Raw genomic sequence first — 14,880 nt, forward strand, 5'->3', positions numbered from 1 at the left:
CTGGGGGCTCTGGAGGGCTCCGAGGGCTCTGGGGGGCAGCGGGGGGCAGCGAGGGGCTCTGGGAGGGCAGGGGGGGGCTGGGGGGCAGCAGGGGGCTCTGTGGGGCTCATTGGGGCTCTGGGGGGCAGTGGGGGGCTCTGGGGGGCAGCGGGGGGCAGCGAGGGGCTCTGGGAGGGCAGGGGGGGGCTGGGGGGCAGCAGGGGGCTCTGTGGGACAGCAGGGGACTCTGTGGGGCTCTGTGGGGCTCTGTGGGGCAGCAGGGGACTCTGTGGGGCTCTGTGGGGCAGAGGGGGGAGGCAGCGGCTGCATCTCCAGCGTTTAATGCCGTGGGGTGCAGCGAGTGGGGGGTGGGGGGGCATATGTACAAGGGGGCCGTGGGGCCGCCCCGCAGCGCCGTGGGGCTGGGGGGGCGCCGTGGGGCGGGGGGAGCCGTGGGGCGGCCTAGGCGGGCGAGACCTGGCTGGAGGAGACGGAGGAGACCTGGGTGGCCTGGGAGGATCCGGAGACGTCGTCGTCGTCCCCGAAGGGTCCCCGCCCGCAGAGCAGCAGCCGCAGCATGCAGGAGCGGAACTGGGGGGGCACAGGGGGTCACATGGGGTCACGGGGGGACATGGGGGTCACTGGGTGTCACTGGGTGTCACTGGGTGAAACTGGGTGTCACTGGGCCGTCACTGGGCCGTCACTGGGTGTTACTGGGTGTCACTGGGTGTCACTGGGCCATCAATGGGTGTCACTGGGCCGTCACTGGGTGTCACTGGGTGTCACTGGGCCGTCACTGGGCCATCAATGGGCCGTCACTGGGCGTCACTGGGTGTCACTGGGTGTCACTGGGCCGTCACTGGGTGTCACTGGGTGTCACTGGATGACACTGGGCCGTCACTGGGTGTCACTGGGTGTCACTGGGTCTCACTGGGCCGTCACTGGGCCATCACTGGATGTCACTGGCATGTCACTGGGTGTCACTGGGTGTCACTGGGCCGTCACTGGGTGTCACTGGGTGTCACTGGGCCGTCACTGGGCCATCACTGGGTGTCACTGGGCCATCACTGGGTGTCACTGGGTGTCACTGGGCCAGCACTGCGTGTCACTGGGCCATCACTGGGTGTCACTGGGTCATCACTGGGTGTCACTGGGTGTCACTGGGTGTCACTGGGCAGTCACTGGGTGTCACTGGGTGTCACTGGGCCGTCACTGGGCCGTCACTGGGTGTCACTGGGTGTCACTGGGCAGTCACTGGGTGTCACTGGGCCGTCACTGGGCCGTCACTGGGTGTCACTGGGCCATCACTGGGCCATCACTGGGCCGTCACTGGGCCGTCACAGGGTGTCATTGGGCCATCACTGGGTGCCACTGGGTGTCACTGGGCCATCACTGGGCCGTCACTGGGTGTCACTGGGCCATCACTGGGCCGTCACTGCGTGCCACTGGGTGTCACTGGGCCATCACTGGGTGCCACTGGGTGTCACTGGGCCATCACTGGGTGTCACTGGGCCGTCACTGGGTGTCACTGGGCCACCACTGGGTGCCACTGGGTGTCACTGGGCCACCACTGGGTGCCACTGGGTGTCACTGGGCCATCACTGGGTGTCACTGGGCCGTCACTGGGCCGTCACTGGGCCATCACTGGGCCGTCACTGGGTCGTCACTGGGCCGTCACTGGGTGTCACTGGGCCGTCACTGGGCCGTCACAGGGTGTCACTGGGCCATCACTGGGTGTCACTGGGCCGTCACTGGGCCGTCACTGGGCATCACTGGGCCGTCACTGGGTGTCTCTGGGCCGTCACTGGGCCGTCACTGGGCCGTCACTGGGTGTCACTGGGCTGTCACTGGGTGTCACTGGGCCGTCACTGGGCCATCACTGGGTGTCAATGGGCCGTCACTGGGTGTCACTGGGCCGTCACTGGGTGTCACTGAGCCGTCATTGGGCCGTCACTGGGTGTCACTGGGCCATCACTGGGTGTCACTGGGTGTCACTGGGCCGTCACTGGGTGTCACTGGGCCGTCACTGGGTGTCACTGGGTGTCACTAGGCCGTCACTGGGTGTCACTGGGTGTCACTGGGTGTCACTGGGTGTCACTGGGCCATCACTGGGTGTCACTGGGTGTCACTGGGTGTCACTGGGCTTTCACTGGGCTGTCACTGGGTGTCACTGGGCCATCACTGGGTGTCAATGGGCCGTCACTGGGTGTCACTGGGCCGTCACTGGGTGTCACTGGGCCGTCATTGGGCCGTCACTGGGTGTCACTGGGCCATCACTGGGTGTCACTGGGTGTCACTGGGTGTCACTGGGCCGTCACTGGGCCATCACTGGGCGTCACTGGGTGTCACTGGGTGTCACTGGGTGTCACTGGGCCATCACTGGGTGTCACTGGGCCGTCACTGGGTGTCACTGGGCCGTCACTGGGCCGTCACTGGGTGTCACTGGGCCGTCACTGGGTGTCACTGGGCCATCACTGGGTGTCACTGGGTGTCAATGGGCCATCACTGGGCCATCACTGGGCGGTCACTGGGTGTCACTGGGTGTCACTGGGTGTCACTGGGCCGTCACTGGGTGTCACTGGGTGTCACTGCGTGTCACTGGGCCATCACTGGGCGGTCACTGGGTGTCACTGGGTGTCACTGGGTGTCACTGGGTGTCACTGGGCCGTCACTGGGTGTCACTGGGTGTCACTGGGCCATCACTGGGCGGTCACTGGGTGTCACTGGGTGTCACTGGGCCGTCACTGGGCCGTCACTGGGTGTCACTGGGCCGTCACTGGGCCGTCACTGGGTGTCACTGGGTGTCACTGGGCCATCACTGGGCCGTCACTGGGTGTCACTGGGTGTCACTGGGCCATCACTGGGTGTCACTGGGTGTCACTGGGCCGTCACTGGGTGTCACTGGGTGTCACTGGGTGTCACTGGGCCATCACTGGGCGGTCACTGGGTGTCACTGGGTGTCACTGGGTGTCACTGGGCCATCACTGGGCCGTCACTGGGTGTCACTGGGCCATCACTGGGTGTCACTGGGCCATCACTGGGTGTCACTGGGACATCACTGGGATTTCACTGAGTGTCACTGGGTGTCACTGGGCTGTAACTGGGTGTCACTGGGCCGTCACTGGGTGTCACTGGGTGTCACTGGGCCGTCATTGGGCCGTCACTGGGTGTCACTGGGTGTCACTGGGTGTCACTGGGTGTTACTGGGTGTCACTGGGTGTCACTGGGCCGTCACTGGGCCGTCACTGGGTGTCACTAGGTGTCACTGGGCCATCACTGGGTGTCACTGGGTGTCACTGGGTGTCACTGGGCCGTCACTGGGCCGTCACTGGGTGTCACTGGGTGTCACTGGGTTTCACTTGGCCGTCAGTGGGTGTCACTGGGCCGTCACTGGGTGTCACTGGGTGTCACTGGGCCGTCACTGGGCCATCACTGGGCCGTCACTGGGTGTCACTGGGCCGTCACTGGGTGTCACTGGGCCATCACTGGGCCGTCACTGGGCCGTCACTGGGTGTCACTGGGTGTCACTGGGCCGTCACTGGGCCGTCACTGGGTGTCACTGGGCCATCACTGGGTGTCACTGGGCCGTCACTGGGCCGTCACTGGGTGTCACTGGGCCATCACTGGGTGTCACTGGGCCATCACTGGGCCATCACTGGGTGTCACTGGGCCGTCACTGGGCGTCACTGGGTGCCACTGGGTGTCACTGGGCCATCACTGGGTGTCACTGGGTGTCACTGGGCCATCACTGGGTGTCACTGGGCCGTCACTGGGCCGTCACTGGGTGTCACTGGGCCGTCACTGGGTGCCACTGGGTGTCACTAGGCCGTCACTGGGTGTCACTGGGTGTCACTGGGCCATCACTGGGCCGTCACTGGGTGTCACTGGGTGTCACTGGGTTTCACTTGGCCGTCACTGGGTGTCACTGGGTGTCACTGGGTGTCACTGGGTTTCACTTGGCCGTCACTGGGTGTCACTGGGTGTCACTGGGTGTCACTGGGCCGTCACTGGGCCGTCACTGGGTGTCACTGGGTGTCACTGGGTTTCACTTGGCCGTCACTGGGCCGTCACTGGGTGTCACTGGGTGTCACTGGGTGTCACTGGGCCATCACTGGGTGTCACTGGGCCATCACTGGGCCGTCACTGGGTGTCACTGGGTGTCACTGGGTTTCACTTGGCCGTCACTGGGTGTCACTGGGCCGTCACTGGGTGTCATTGGGCGTCACTGGGCCATCACTGGGTGTCACTGGGTGTCACTGGGCTGTCACTGGGCCGTCACTGGGTGTCACTGGGCCGTCACTGGGCCGTCACTGGGCTGTCACTGGGTGTCACTGGGCCATCACTGGGTGTCACTGGGCCGTCACTGGGCCGTCACTGGGCCGTCACTGGGTGTCACTGGGTGTCACTGGGTGTCACTGGGCCGTCACTGGGCCGTCACTGGGTGTCACTGGGCCATCACTGGGTGTCACTGGGCCGTCACAGGGCCATCACTGGGTGTCACTGGGCCATCACTGGGTGTCACTGGGCCATCACTGGGCCATCACTGGGTGTTACTGGGCCGTCACTGGGCGTCACTGGGCCGTCACTGGGTGTCACTGGGCCATCACTGGGTGTCACTGGGTGTCACTGGGTGTCACTGGGTGTCTCTGGGCCTTCACTGGGTGTCACTGGGTCTCACTGGGCTGTCACTGGGACGTCACTGGGTGTCACTGGGTCTCACTGGGCTGTCACTGGGCCGTCACTTGGCCGTCACTGGGCCGTCACTGGGTGTCACTGGGCCGTCACTGGGTGTCACTGGGTGTCACTGCGTGTCACTGGGCCATCACTGGGCGGTCACTGGGTGTCACTGGGTGTCACTGGGTGTCACTGGGTGTCACTGGGCCGTCACTGGGTGTCACTGGGTGTCACTGGGCCGTCACTGGGCTGTCACTGGGTGTCACTGGGTGTCACTGGGCCATCACTGGGTGTCACTGGGCTGTCACTAGGCCGTCACTGGGTGTCACTGGGCCATCACTGGGCCGTCACTGGGTGTCACTGGGTGTCACTGGGCTCATACTGGGTGTCACTGGGCCGTCACTGGGTGTCACTGGGCCGTCACTGGGTGTCACTGGGTGTCACTGGGCCATCACTGGGTGTCACTGGGTGTCACTGGGTGTCACTGGGTGTCACTGGGTGTCACTGGGCCATCACTGGGTGTCACTGGGTGTCACTGGGCCGTCACTGGGTGTCACTGGGCCATCACTGGGTGTCACTGGGCCGTCACTGGGTGTCACTGGGCCGTCACTGGGTGTCACTGGGTGTCACTGGGCCATCACTGGGTGTCACTGGGTGTCACTGGGCTGTCACTGGGACGTCACTGGGCCGTCACTGGGCCGTCACTGGGTGTCACTGGGTGTCACTGGGTGTCACTGGACCATCACTGGGTGCCACTGGGTGTCACTGGGTGTCACTGGGCCGTCACTGGGTGTCACTGGGCCGTCACTGGGCCGTCACTGGGCCGTCACTGGGTGTCACTGGGCCGTCACTGGGCCGTCACTGGGCCGTCACTGGGTGTCACTGGGTGTCACTGGGCCGTCACTGGGCCGTCACTGGGTGTCACTGGGCCGTCACTGGGTGTCACTGGGTGTCACTGGGTGTCACTGGGTGTCACTGGGCCGTCACTGGGCCGTCACTGGGTGTCACTGGGTGTCACTGGGTGTCACTGGGCCGTCACTGGGCCGTCACTGGGCGTCACTGGGTGTCACTGGGCCGTCACTGGGCCGTCACTGGGCCGTCACTGGGTGTCACTGGGCCGTCACTGGGCCATCAATGGGTGTCACTGGGTTTCACTGGGCTGTCACTGGGACGTCACTGGGCCGTCACTGGGCCGTCACTGGGCCGTCACTGGGCCGTCACTGGGTGTCACTGGGCCGTCACTGGGCCATCACTGGGTGTCACTGGGTGTCACTGGGCCGTCACTGGGTGTCACTGGGTGTCACTGGGTGTCACTGGGCCGTCACTGGGCCGTCACTGGGCCGTCACTGGGTGTCACTGGGCCGTCACTGGGTGTCACTGGGTGTCACTGGGTGTCACTGGGCCGTCACTGGGCCGTCACTGGGCCGTCACTGGGCCGCCACTGGGTGTCACTGGGCCATCACTGGGTGTCACTGGGTGTCACTGGGTGTCACTGGGCCGTCACTGGGTGTCACTGGGTGTCACTGGGCCGTCACTGGGCCGTCACTGGGCCGTCACTGGGTGTCACTGGGTGTCACTGGGTGTCACTGGGTGTCACTGGGCCGTCACTGGGTGTCACTGGGCCGTCACTGGGTGTCACTGGGCCGTCACTGGGTGTCACTGGGCCGTCACTGGGCCGTCACTGGGCCGTCACTGGGCCGTCACTGGGCCGCCACTGGGTGTCACTGGGCCATCACTGGGTGTCACTGGGTGTCACTGGGTGTCACTGGGTGTCACTGGGCCGTCACTGGGTGTCACTGGGCCGTCACTGGGCCGTCACTGGGTGTCACTGGGTGTCACTGGGTGTCACTGGGCCGTCACTGGGCCGTCACTGGGTGTCACTGGGTGTCACTGGGTGTCACTGGGTGTCACTGGGTGTCACTGGGCCGTCACTGGGCCGTCACTGGGCCGTCACTGGGTGTCACTGGGTGTCACTGGGCCGTCACTGGGTGTCACTGGGTGTCACTGGGTGTCACTGGGCCGTCACTGGGTGTCACTGGGCCGTCACTGGGTGTCACTGGGCTGTCACTGGGTGTCACTGGGTGTCACTGGGCCGTCACTGGGTGTCACTGGGCCGTCACTGGGTGTCACTGGGCCATCACTGCGTGTCACTGGGCTGTCACTGGGTGTCACTGGGCCATCAGTGGGTGTCACTGGGCCATCACTGGGTGTCACTGGGCTGTCACTGGGTGTCACTGGGCCATCACTGGGTGTCACTGGGCCATCACTGGGTGTCACTGGGTGCCACTGGGTGTCACTGGGTGTCACTGGGTGTCACTGGGCCATCACTGGGTGTCACTGGGCTGTCACTGGGTGTCACTGGGCCATCACTGGGTGTCACTGGGCTGTCACTGGGTGTCACTGGGCTCATACTGGGTGTCTCTGGGCTCATATTGGGCTCATACTGGGCTCATCCAGGGTGTCACTGGGCTCATACTGGGGTCATAGTGGGTGTCACTGGGCTCATACTGGGCTCATACTGGGTGTCTCTGGGCTCATACTGGGCTCATACTGGGTGTCACTGGGGTGTCACTGGGCTCATACTGGGCTGATACTGGGTGTCACTGGGCTCATACTGGGCTCATACTGGGCTCATACTGGGTGTCACTCGGCTCATACTGGGCTCATACTGGGCTCATACTGGGTGTCACTGGGCTCATACTGGGCTCATAGTGGGTGTCACTCGGCTCATACTGGGCTCATACTGGGCTCATAGTGGGTGTCACTCGGCTCATACTGGGCTCATACTGGGCTCATACTGGGTGTCACTGGGCTCATACTGGGCTCATACTGGGCTCATACTGGGCTCATACTGGGTGTCACTGGGCTCATACTGGGCTCATACTGGGTGTCACTGGGGTGTGACTGGGCTCATACTGGGCTCATACTGGGTGTCACTGGGCTCATACTGGGCTCATACTGGGCTCATACTGGGTGTCACTGGGCTGCCCTGTGCCCTCCCATTGCAGCAGCCCCCACATGGGGCGTGTCCATGACAGGGTGGGACGCCCAGGCCCCACCCCATGCCCGGCCCCGCCCACAGCTGGCCCCGCCCCCTGTCCGGCCCCGCCCCTCACCTCCCCACAGCCCTGCCCCCAGGCCCTGTGGCAGCCCGTCATTGCCCCGCACCCCCGCAACCGTCCCCTGGCGTCCTCCTAACGTCCCCTGGCAGCCCCCCAGCGCCCCCCAGCGCCCCCCAGCGCCCCCCAGCGCCCCCCCCAACACCCCCCAGCGCCCCCCAGCGCCCCCCGGCGGCACCTGCTTGTTCATGAGGACGTAGATGACGGGGTTGTAGACGGTGGAGGCCTTGGAGAAGACGGAGGGCAGCGAGGCCAGCCCCACCTCGAAGGGGCGCCCGCGGTGCGTCACCACCCACAGCGCGAAGGCGGCGTAGGGCGCCCAGCACACCAGGAAGCCCAGCACCATCACCACCACCATGCGCGTCACCTCCCGCTCCGCCTTCTGCGTCGTGGCCGACTGCTCCTGCTGCCGGGCCACCTGCGCCCGCCGACAGACACACGGACGCGCTGTGGGGCGGCGCCGGGCTGCCCCGGCCCCGCGGGGACCCCCCGATCCCCCCGGGCTGCCCCGGCCCCGCGGGGACCCCCCGATCCCCCCGGGCTGCCCCAGCCCCGCGGGGACCCCCCGACCCCCCCGGGCTGCCCCGGCCCCGCGGGGACCCCCCCTGACCCCCCCGGGCTGCCCCGGCCCCGCGGGGACCCCCCGATCCCCCCCGGGCTGCCCCGGCCCCGCGGGGACCCCCCGATCCCCCCCGGGCTGCCCCGGCTCTATAGGGACCCCCCTGACCCCCCCGGGCTGCCCCGGCCCCGCGGGGACCCCCCTGACCCCCCCGGGCTGCCCCGGCCCCGCGGGGACCCCCCTGACCCCCCCGGGCTGCCCCGGCCCCGCGGGGACCCCCCTGACCCCCCCGGGCTGCCCCGGCCCCGCGGGGACCCCCCTGACCCCCCCGGGCTGCCCCGGCTCTATAGGGACCCCCCCGATCCCCCCGGGCTGCCCCGGCCCCGCGGGGACCCCCCTGACCCCCCCGGGCTGCCCCGGCTCTATAGGGACCCCCCCGATCCCCCCCGGGCTGCCCCGGCCCCGCGGGGACCCCCCCGATCCCCCCCGGGCTGCCCCGGCTCTATAGGGACCCCCCCCAACCCCCGGGGAGCTGCCCCGGCTCTATAGGGGCCCCCCCTGACCCCCGGGGAGCTGCCCCGGCTCTATAGGGACCCCCCCGACCCCCAGGGAGCTGCCCCGGCTCTATAGGGACCCCCCCCGACCCCCAGGGAGCTGCCCCGGCTCTATAGGGACCCCCCCCAACCCCCGGGGAGCTGCCCCGGCTCTATAGGGACCCCCCCTGACCCCCGGGGAGCTGCCCCGGCTCTATAGGGACCCCCCCTGACCCCTGGGGAGCTGCCCCGGCTCTATAGGGACCCCCCCTGACCCCCGGGGAGCTGCCCCAGCTCTATAGGGACCCCCCCCAACCCCCGGGGAGCTGCCCCGGCTCTATAGGGACCCCCCCCTGACCCCCGGGGAGCTGCCCCGGCTCTATAGGGGCCCCCCCTGACCCCCAGGGAACCAATGGCTCTATAGAGTCCGCCTGAGGAACAGCCACTCCTATAGGGTCCCCCCAAGCAATGACCGTCTCCATAGGGTCCTCTCTGACCCCAGGGGAGCTGCCACCCCTATAGGGACCCCCCTGGGGAACAACCTCCCCTATAGGGTCCCCCGGGCAACCACCGTCCCTCCGGGCCCCCTCCTTGTCCCCCCAATAAAGGCGATGCTGCGCCCCCTCCCTGCCGCATGTCCTCCTTGGGGCCCGGCGGGTGGCCGCGGGGCGGGGCGGGGCGGGGCGGGGCGGGGCGGGGCGGGGCCGTACCGTGCGCAGCGTGAGGAGGAGGCGGCCGTAGGAGAAGATGATGATGGCGAGGGGCACGCCGAAGCAGAAGCAGAAGAGGAAGATGACGTAGGACTCGTTGTTCCACTTGTTGGCGGAGGTGTACCAGTCCGGGCCGCACGAGCACTGCAGCCCCTCGGGGATGTACCTGGGCGGGGCACGGCCACGCCTCGCACCGCGCCCGCGCCCCGCCCGCCCGCCCCGCCCCCGGGCCCCGCGCACCTGCTCCAGCCGAAGAGGGGGGGCAGGGCGGCGACGAGGCCGAAGAGCCAGGTGAGGGCGCAGCCCAGCAGGGCGTGGCTGCCCCGGAAGGTGAAGTTGCCCAGGGGTTTGCAGATCACCAGGAACCGCTCGAAGGCCACCACCGCCAGCGACCACAGGCTCACCATGCCTGCGGGAGGGCCGTGCCACGCCCCGTGCCGCGCCCCGCCCCGCGCCCCGCCCCACGCCCCACGGCCTCGTGAGCTTCTGCCCCACCCAACGTCCTCATGGCCTTGCGTCCTTCCGCCCCGTGTCCCACGCCCAACGTCCCACCCACCCAACGTCTCCATGCCCAACGTCCCCACGCCCTCGTGTCCTTCCACCCCGTGTCCCACCCACCCAACGTCCCCATGGCCAACGTCCCCATGGCCTTGTGTCCTTCTGCCCCATGTCCCACCTACCCCACGTCCCACCCACACAACGTCCCCATGGCCAACGTCCCCATGGCCTTGTGTCCTTCTGCCCCATGTCCCACCCACCCAACGTCCCCATGGCCAACATCCCCACGCCCTCATGTCCTTCCACCCCGTGTCCCACCCACCCAACGTCTCCATGGCCAACCTCCCCATGGCCTTGTGTCCTTCCACCCCGTGTCCCACCCACCCAACGTCCCCATGGCCAACGTCCCCACGCCCTCGTGTCCTTCCACCCCGTGTCCCACCCACCCAACGTCCCCATGGCCAACGTCCCCACGCCCTCGTGTCCTTCCACCCCGTGTCCCACCCACCCAACGTCCCCATGGCCAACGTCCCCATGGCCTTGTGTCCTTCTGCCCCGTGTCCCACCTACCCCACGTCCCACCCACCCAACGTAACGCCCCACACCCAACGTCCCCATGGCCTTGTGTCCTTCTGCCCCGTGTCCCACACCCAATGTCCCACCCACCCAACGTCCCCACGGCCTCATGTCCTCCTGCGCTGTGTCCCACCCACCCAATGTCCCCACACCCAACATCCCCATGGCCAACGTCCCCATGCCCTCACTTCCTTCCACCCCGTGTCCCACCTACCCCACGTCCCACCCACCCAACGTAATGCCCCACACCCAACGTCCCCACGCCCTCGTGTCCTTCCACCCCGTGTCCCACCCACCCCACATTCCTACAACCAACATCCCCATGGCCAACGTCCCCACACCCAACGTCCCCACGCCCTTGTGTCCTTCCACCCCATGTCCCACCCACCCCACATTCCTACAACCAACATCCCCATGGCCAACGTCCCCACACCCAACGTCCCCACGCCCTCGTGTCCTTCCACCCCATGTCCCACCCACCCCACATTCCTACAACCAACATCCCCATGGCCAACGTCCCCACACCCAACGTCCCCACGCCCTTGTGTCCTTCCACCCCATGTCCCACCCACCCCACATTCCTACAACCAACATCCCCATGGCCAACGTCCCCACACCCAACGTCCCCACGCCCTCGTGTCCTTCCACCCCATGTCCCACCCACCCCACATTTCTACAACCAACATCCCCATGACCAACGTCCCCACACTCAACATCCCCACGCCCTTGTGTCCTTCTGCCACGTGTCCCACCTACCCCACGTCCCACCCACCCAACCCAACGTCCCCATGGCCAACGTCCCCACACCCTTGTGTCCTTCCACCCCGTGTCGCACCCACCCCATGTCCCCACACCCTCGTGTCCTTCTGCCCCGTGTCCGACCCACCCATCCCCATGGCCAATGTCCCCACACCCTCGTGGCCTTCCACCCCGTGTCCCACCCACCCAACGTCCCCACACCCAACATCCCCATGGCCAACGTCCCCACGCCCTCGTGTCCCACCTACCCCACGTCCCACCCACCCAACATCCCCACGCCCTCATGTCCTTCCACCCCGTGTCCCACCCACCCAACGTCCCCATGCCCTTGTGTCCTCCTGCCACGTGTCCCACCCACGCAATGTCCCCACACCCAACATCCCCACAGCCAACGTCCCCACACCCTTGTGTCCTTCCACCCCGTGTCCCACCCACCCAACATCCCCGTGACCAACATCCCCACGCCCTCGTTTCCTTCCGCCCCGTGTCCCACCTACCCCACGTCCCACCCACCCAATGTCCCCACACCCAATGTCCCCACAGCCTCGTGTCCTTCCACCCCGTGTCCCACCCACCCAACATCTCCATGGCCAACGTCCCCACACCCAACGTCCCCACGCCCTCGCGTCCTACCCACCCCATGTCCCCACACCTAACGTCCCCATGGCCTCGTGTCCTTCCGCCCTGTGTCCCTGCGTCCCCGCGTCCCCCCGCCCCGTCGCCCTCCTGCTCCCTCCCCGTCCCGCCGAGGCCCCCCACCGCGGCCCCCGCCGCCCCCCCAGGCCCCGCGGTACCTCCCAGGGTGGCGGCGAAGCCCTCGATCTTGCAGGCGGTGGGGCCCAGGGCGAAGTACATCTGGGAGAAGCTGTAGAAGGCGGTGGTGGAGCCGATGCAGATGACCAGCAGGTTGGAGACGGCCAGGTTCACCAGGATGTAGTTGAGGTGGGAGCGCAGCTTCTTGTACTTGGCGGTGCAGAAGATGGTGAGGGCGTTGATGGGCGCCCCCAGGGCGATCAGCACGAACATGAAGGCCGCCATCGCCATGAAGATGCCGGGGCTGCCCAGGTGGGTCTGAGGCACCAGGAAGGGGCTCAGCGCCGTCACGTTGGGGGTCTCCAGGACCATGGGGATGAAGAAATCCTCCGGGAGCTCGTCCCGGCCCTCCCGTGACTTCTGCATGGCGGCGGGGACGGACGGGCGGGCGGGCGGCGGGGACGGGCGGGCGGCGGGACGGAGGGGCGCGGGACGGGGGGCGGCCGGCGGGACCCTTTATAGGGCGGGGGGCGGATGGGGCCGGGCCCCCCCCGGGCCTAATCGGGGCTAACGCCGCAAAGCGCGGCTGAGCCCGGCTTATCTGGCGGGCGGGCGCTGGCCAAGCCGGGCTTACCCACCCGCCAAGCGGCTTTCGGGGCGCCTAATCGCCCCCGAGCCCCGATTAGCGGGGTGGGGATCAGGGGGCATCTCACCCCCCCCCAGCCTTAATTAGCTCCCGCCACAGGGGGCGGGGCCCCCCGGCACCCTCCGTGCCCCCAAACCGCCCCCGCGGGTGGCTGGCACCCCCAAACCCCGCCAGGGCACCCCGCTCTGCCTGCACCCCCAAAGCGCCCCCCCAAACCTCCCGAGCCCACCCCGTGCCCCCCAACTGTCCCAATCCCCACTTGCACCCCCAAAACTGTCCCAATCCCCACCTGCACCCCCAAAACTGTCCTAATCCCCCCTGCACCCCCAAACTGCCCCAATCCCCACCTGCACCCCCAAAACTGTCCTAATCCCCCCTGCACCCCCAAACTGTCCCAATCCCCACCTGCACCCCCAAAACTGTCCCAACCCCCACCAGCACCCCCAAACTGTCCCAATCCCCACCTGCACCCCCAAAACTGTCCCAACCCCCACCAGCACCCCCAAACTGTCCCAACCCCCACCAGCACCCCCAAACTGTCCCAATCCCCACCTGCACCCCCAAACTGCCCCAGGACCACCCCGCACACCCAAACTGTCCCAATCCCCACCTGCACCCCCAAACTGCCCCAGGACCACCCCGCACCCCCAAACTGCCCCAATCCCCACCTGCACCCCCAAACTGCCCCAGGACCACCCCGCACCCCCAAACTGTCCCAATCCCCGCCTGCACCCCAAAACTGTCCCAATCCCCACCTGCACCCCCAAACTGCCCTGGGACCACCCCGCACCCCCAAACTGTCCCAATCCCAACCTGCACCCCCAAACTGTCCCAATTCCCCTCTGCACCCCCAAACTGTCCCAATCCCCACCTGCACCCCCAAACTGCCCTGGGACCACCCCGCACCCCCAAACTGTCCTAATCACTACCTGCACCCCAAAAACCACTCCTGAACCCCCAACACCCCAGACCCACACCAACTCCTACCTGCACCCCCAAACACCACCTGAGACCCCCAGCACCCCCAAACTGCCCTGATCCCTACCTGCACCCCCAGACTGCTCTGGGACCACCCCACACCCCCAAACCGCCCGGACTCCTACCTGCCCCCCTCCCCCTTGAGCCCCCTGCACCCCCAAACTGCTCTGGGACCACCCCACAGCCCCAAACCACCCCAACTCCTACCTGCCCCCCACCCCCCCGAGCCCCCTGCACCCCCAAACCACCCGGACTCCTACCTGCACCCCAAACACCTCCCGAGCCCCCCACCCCCCCGCCCCTGGGGTCCCGGCTGACCCGCCGCGGGTCCCTGGGAGCAGTGGGGGGGGTCGCGGCCCCCCGGGGGGGGGAACTACACATCCCAGCATGCCTTGTGGGGGGCAGGACCCCCCAGCACCCAGGGGTGTCGGGGCGCGCGTCCCCTTAATCCCGCAGGGTGTTAACGAGGCCGATCGCCTCGGCCGGGATTAGCGCTAAATCGGGACGCAGCCGACGCGATTAGGGCCGCTCTGGGGGGCGGCGGGGAGCCCCCCGCCCCGGGGGCACGGACGCCCCGAGCCCGGACGGAGCCGTGGGGAGACCCCTCGCCCCCTCGGGGCACCCCCCGCGCTGCTGGCGGGGGGCTGCCCCACGGCGGGGGCTGCCCCACGGCAGGGGGCCGGGGGGATTAGTGCCCAAGCCCTGCTCATCCCCCGCTGCCGCCGCGGGGGGGGGTCCCACGGCCCCACTGCCCCCTCGGGGGGCACCCAGGGGCGCGGGGCGGCCGTGCTGGGGCCCCCTCCCCGTTCTGGTGGCTGTGCAGGGGCTGGGGCACAAGGTGGGCATGGTGGCCCCACACGGTGACCATATGGGGGGCTGTGGGGTGGCCAGGCCGTAAGGCGGCCACGGTGGCCCCATGCAGTGGCCATATGGGGGGCCATGGGGTGGCCACTGTGACCATATGGGGTGCTATGGGGTGGCCATGGTGGCCATATGGGGGGCTATGGGGTGACCAGGCCATAGGGTGGCCACGATGGCCCCACGCGGTGGCCACATGGGGGGCCATGGGGTGGCCACGGTGGCCACATGGGGAGCC

General features: G+C 67.8%; 1 protein-coding gene across 1 annotated transcript; it reads right to left on the reverse strand.

Moving 5' to 3' along the window:
* Positions 1 to 376: 376 nt before the first annotated feature.
* Positions 377 to 12,601, reverse strand: LOC135318295 (blue-sensitive opsin). Its single transcript, XM_064475463.1, has 5 exons — positions 12,202 to 12,601; positions 9,815 to 9,983; positions 9,575 to 9,740; positions 7,951 to 8,190; positions 377 to 570 (listed from the first exon to the last, which is right to left on the reverse strand). Exons 1-5 carry the CDS (start codon positions 12,584 to 12,586, stop codon positions 442 to 444), a joined length of 1,089 nt encoding a protein of 362 aa, XP_064331533.1. The 5' UTR covers positions 12,587 to 12,601; the 3' UTR covers positions 377 to 441.
* Positions 12,602 to 14,880: the final 2,279 nt, after the last annotated feature.

The sequence above is a fragment of the Phalacrocorax carbo genome, chromosome 29 (assembly GCF_963921805.1).
Source record: "Phalacrocorax carbo chromosome 29, bPhaCar2.1, whole genome shotgun sequence".
In the NCBI taxonomy this organism is placed as follows: Eukaryota; Metazoa; Chordata; class Aves; order Suliformes; family Phalacrocoracidae; genus Phalacrocorax; species Phalacrocorax carbo.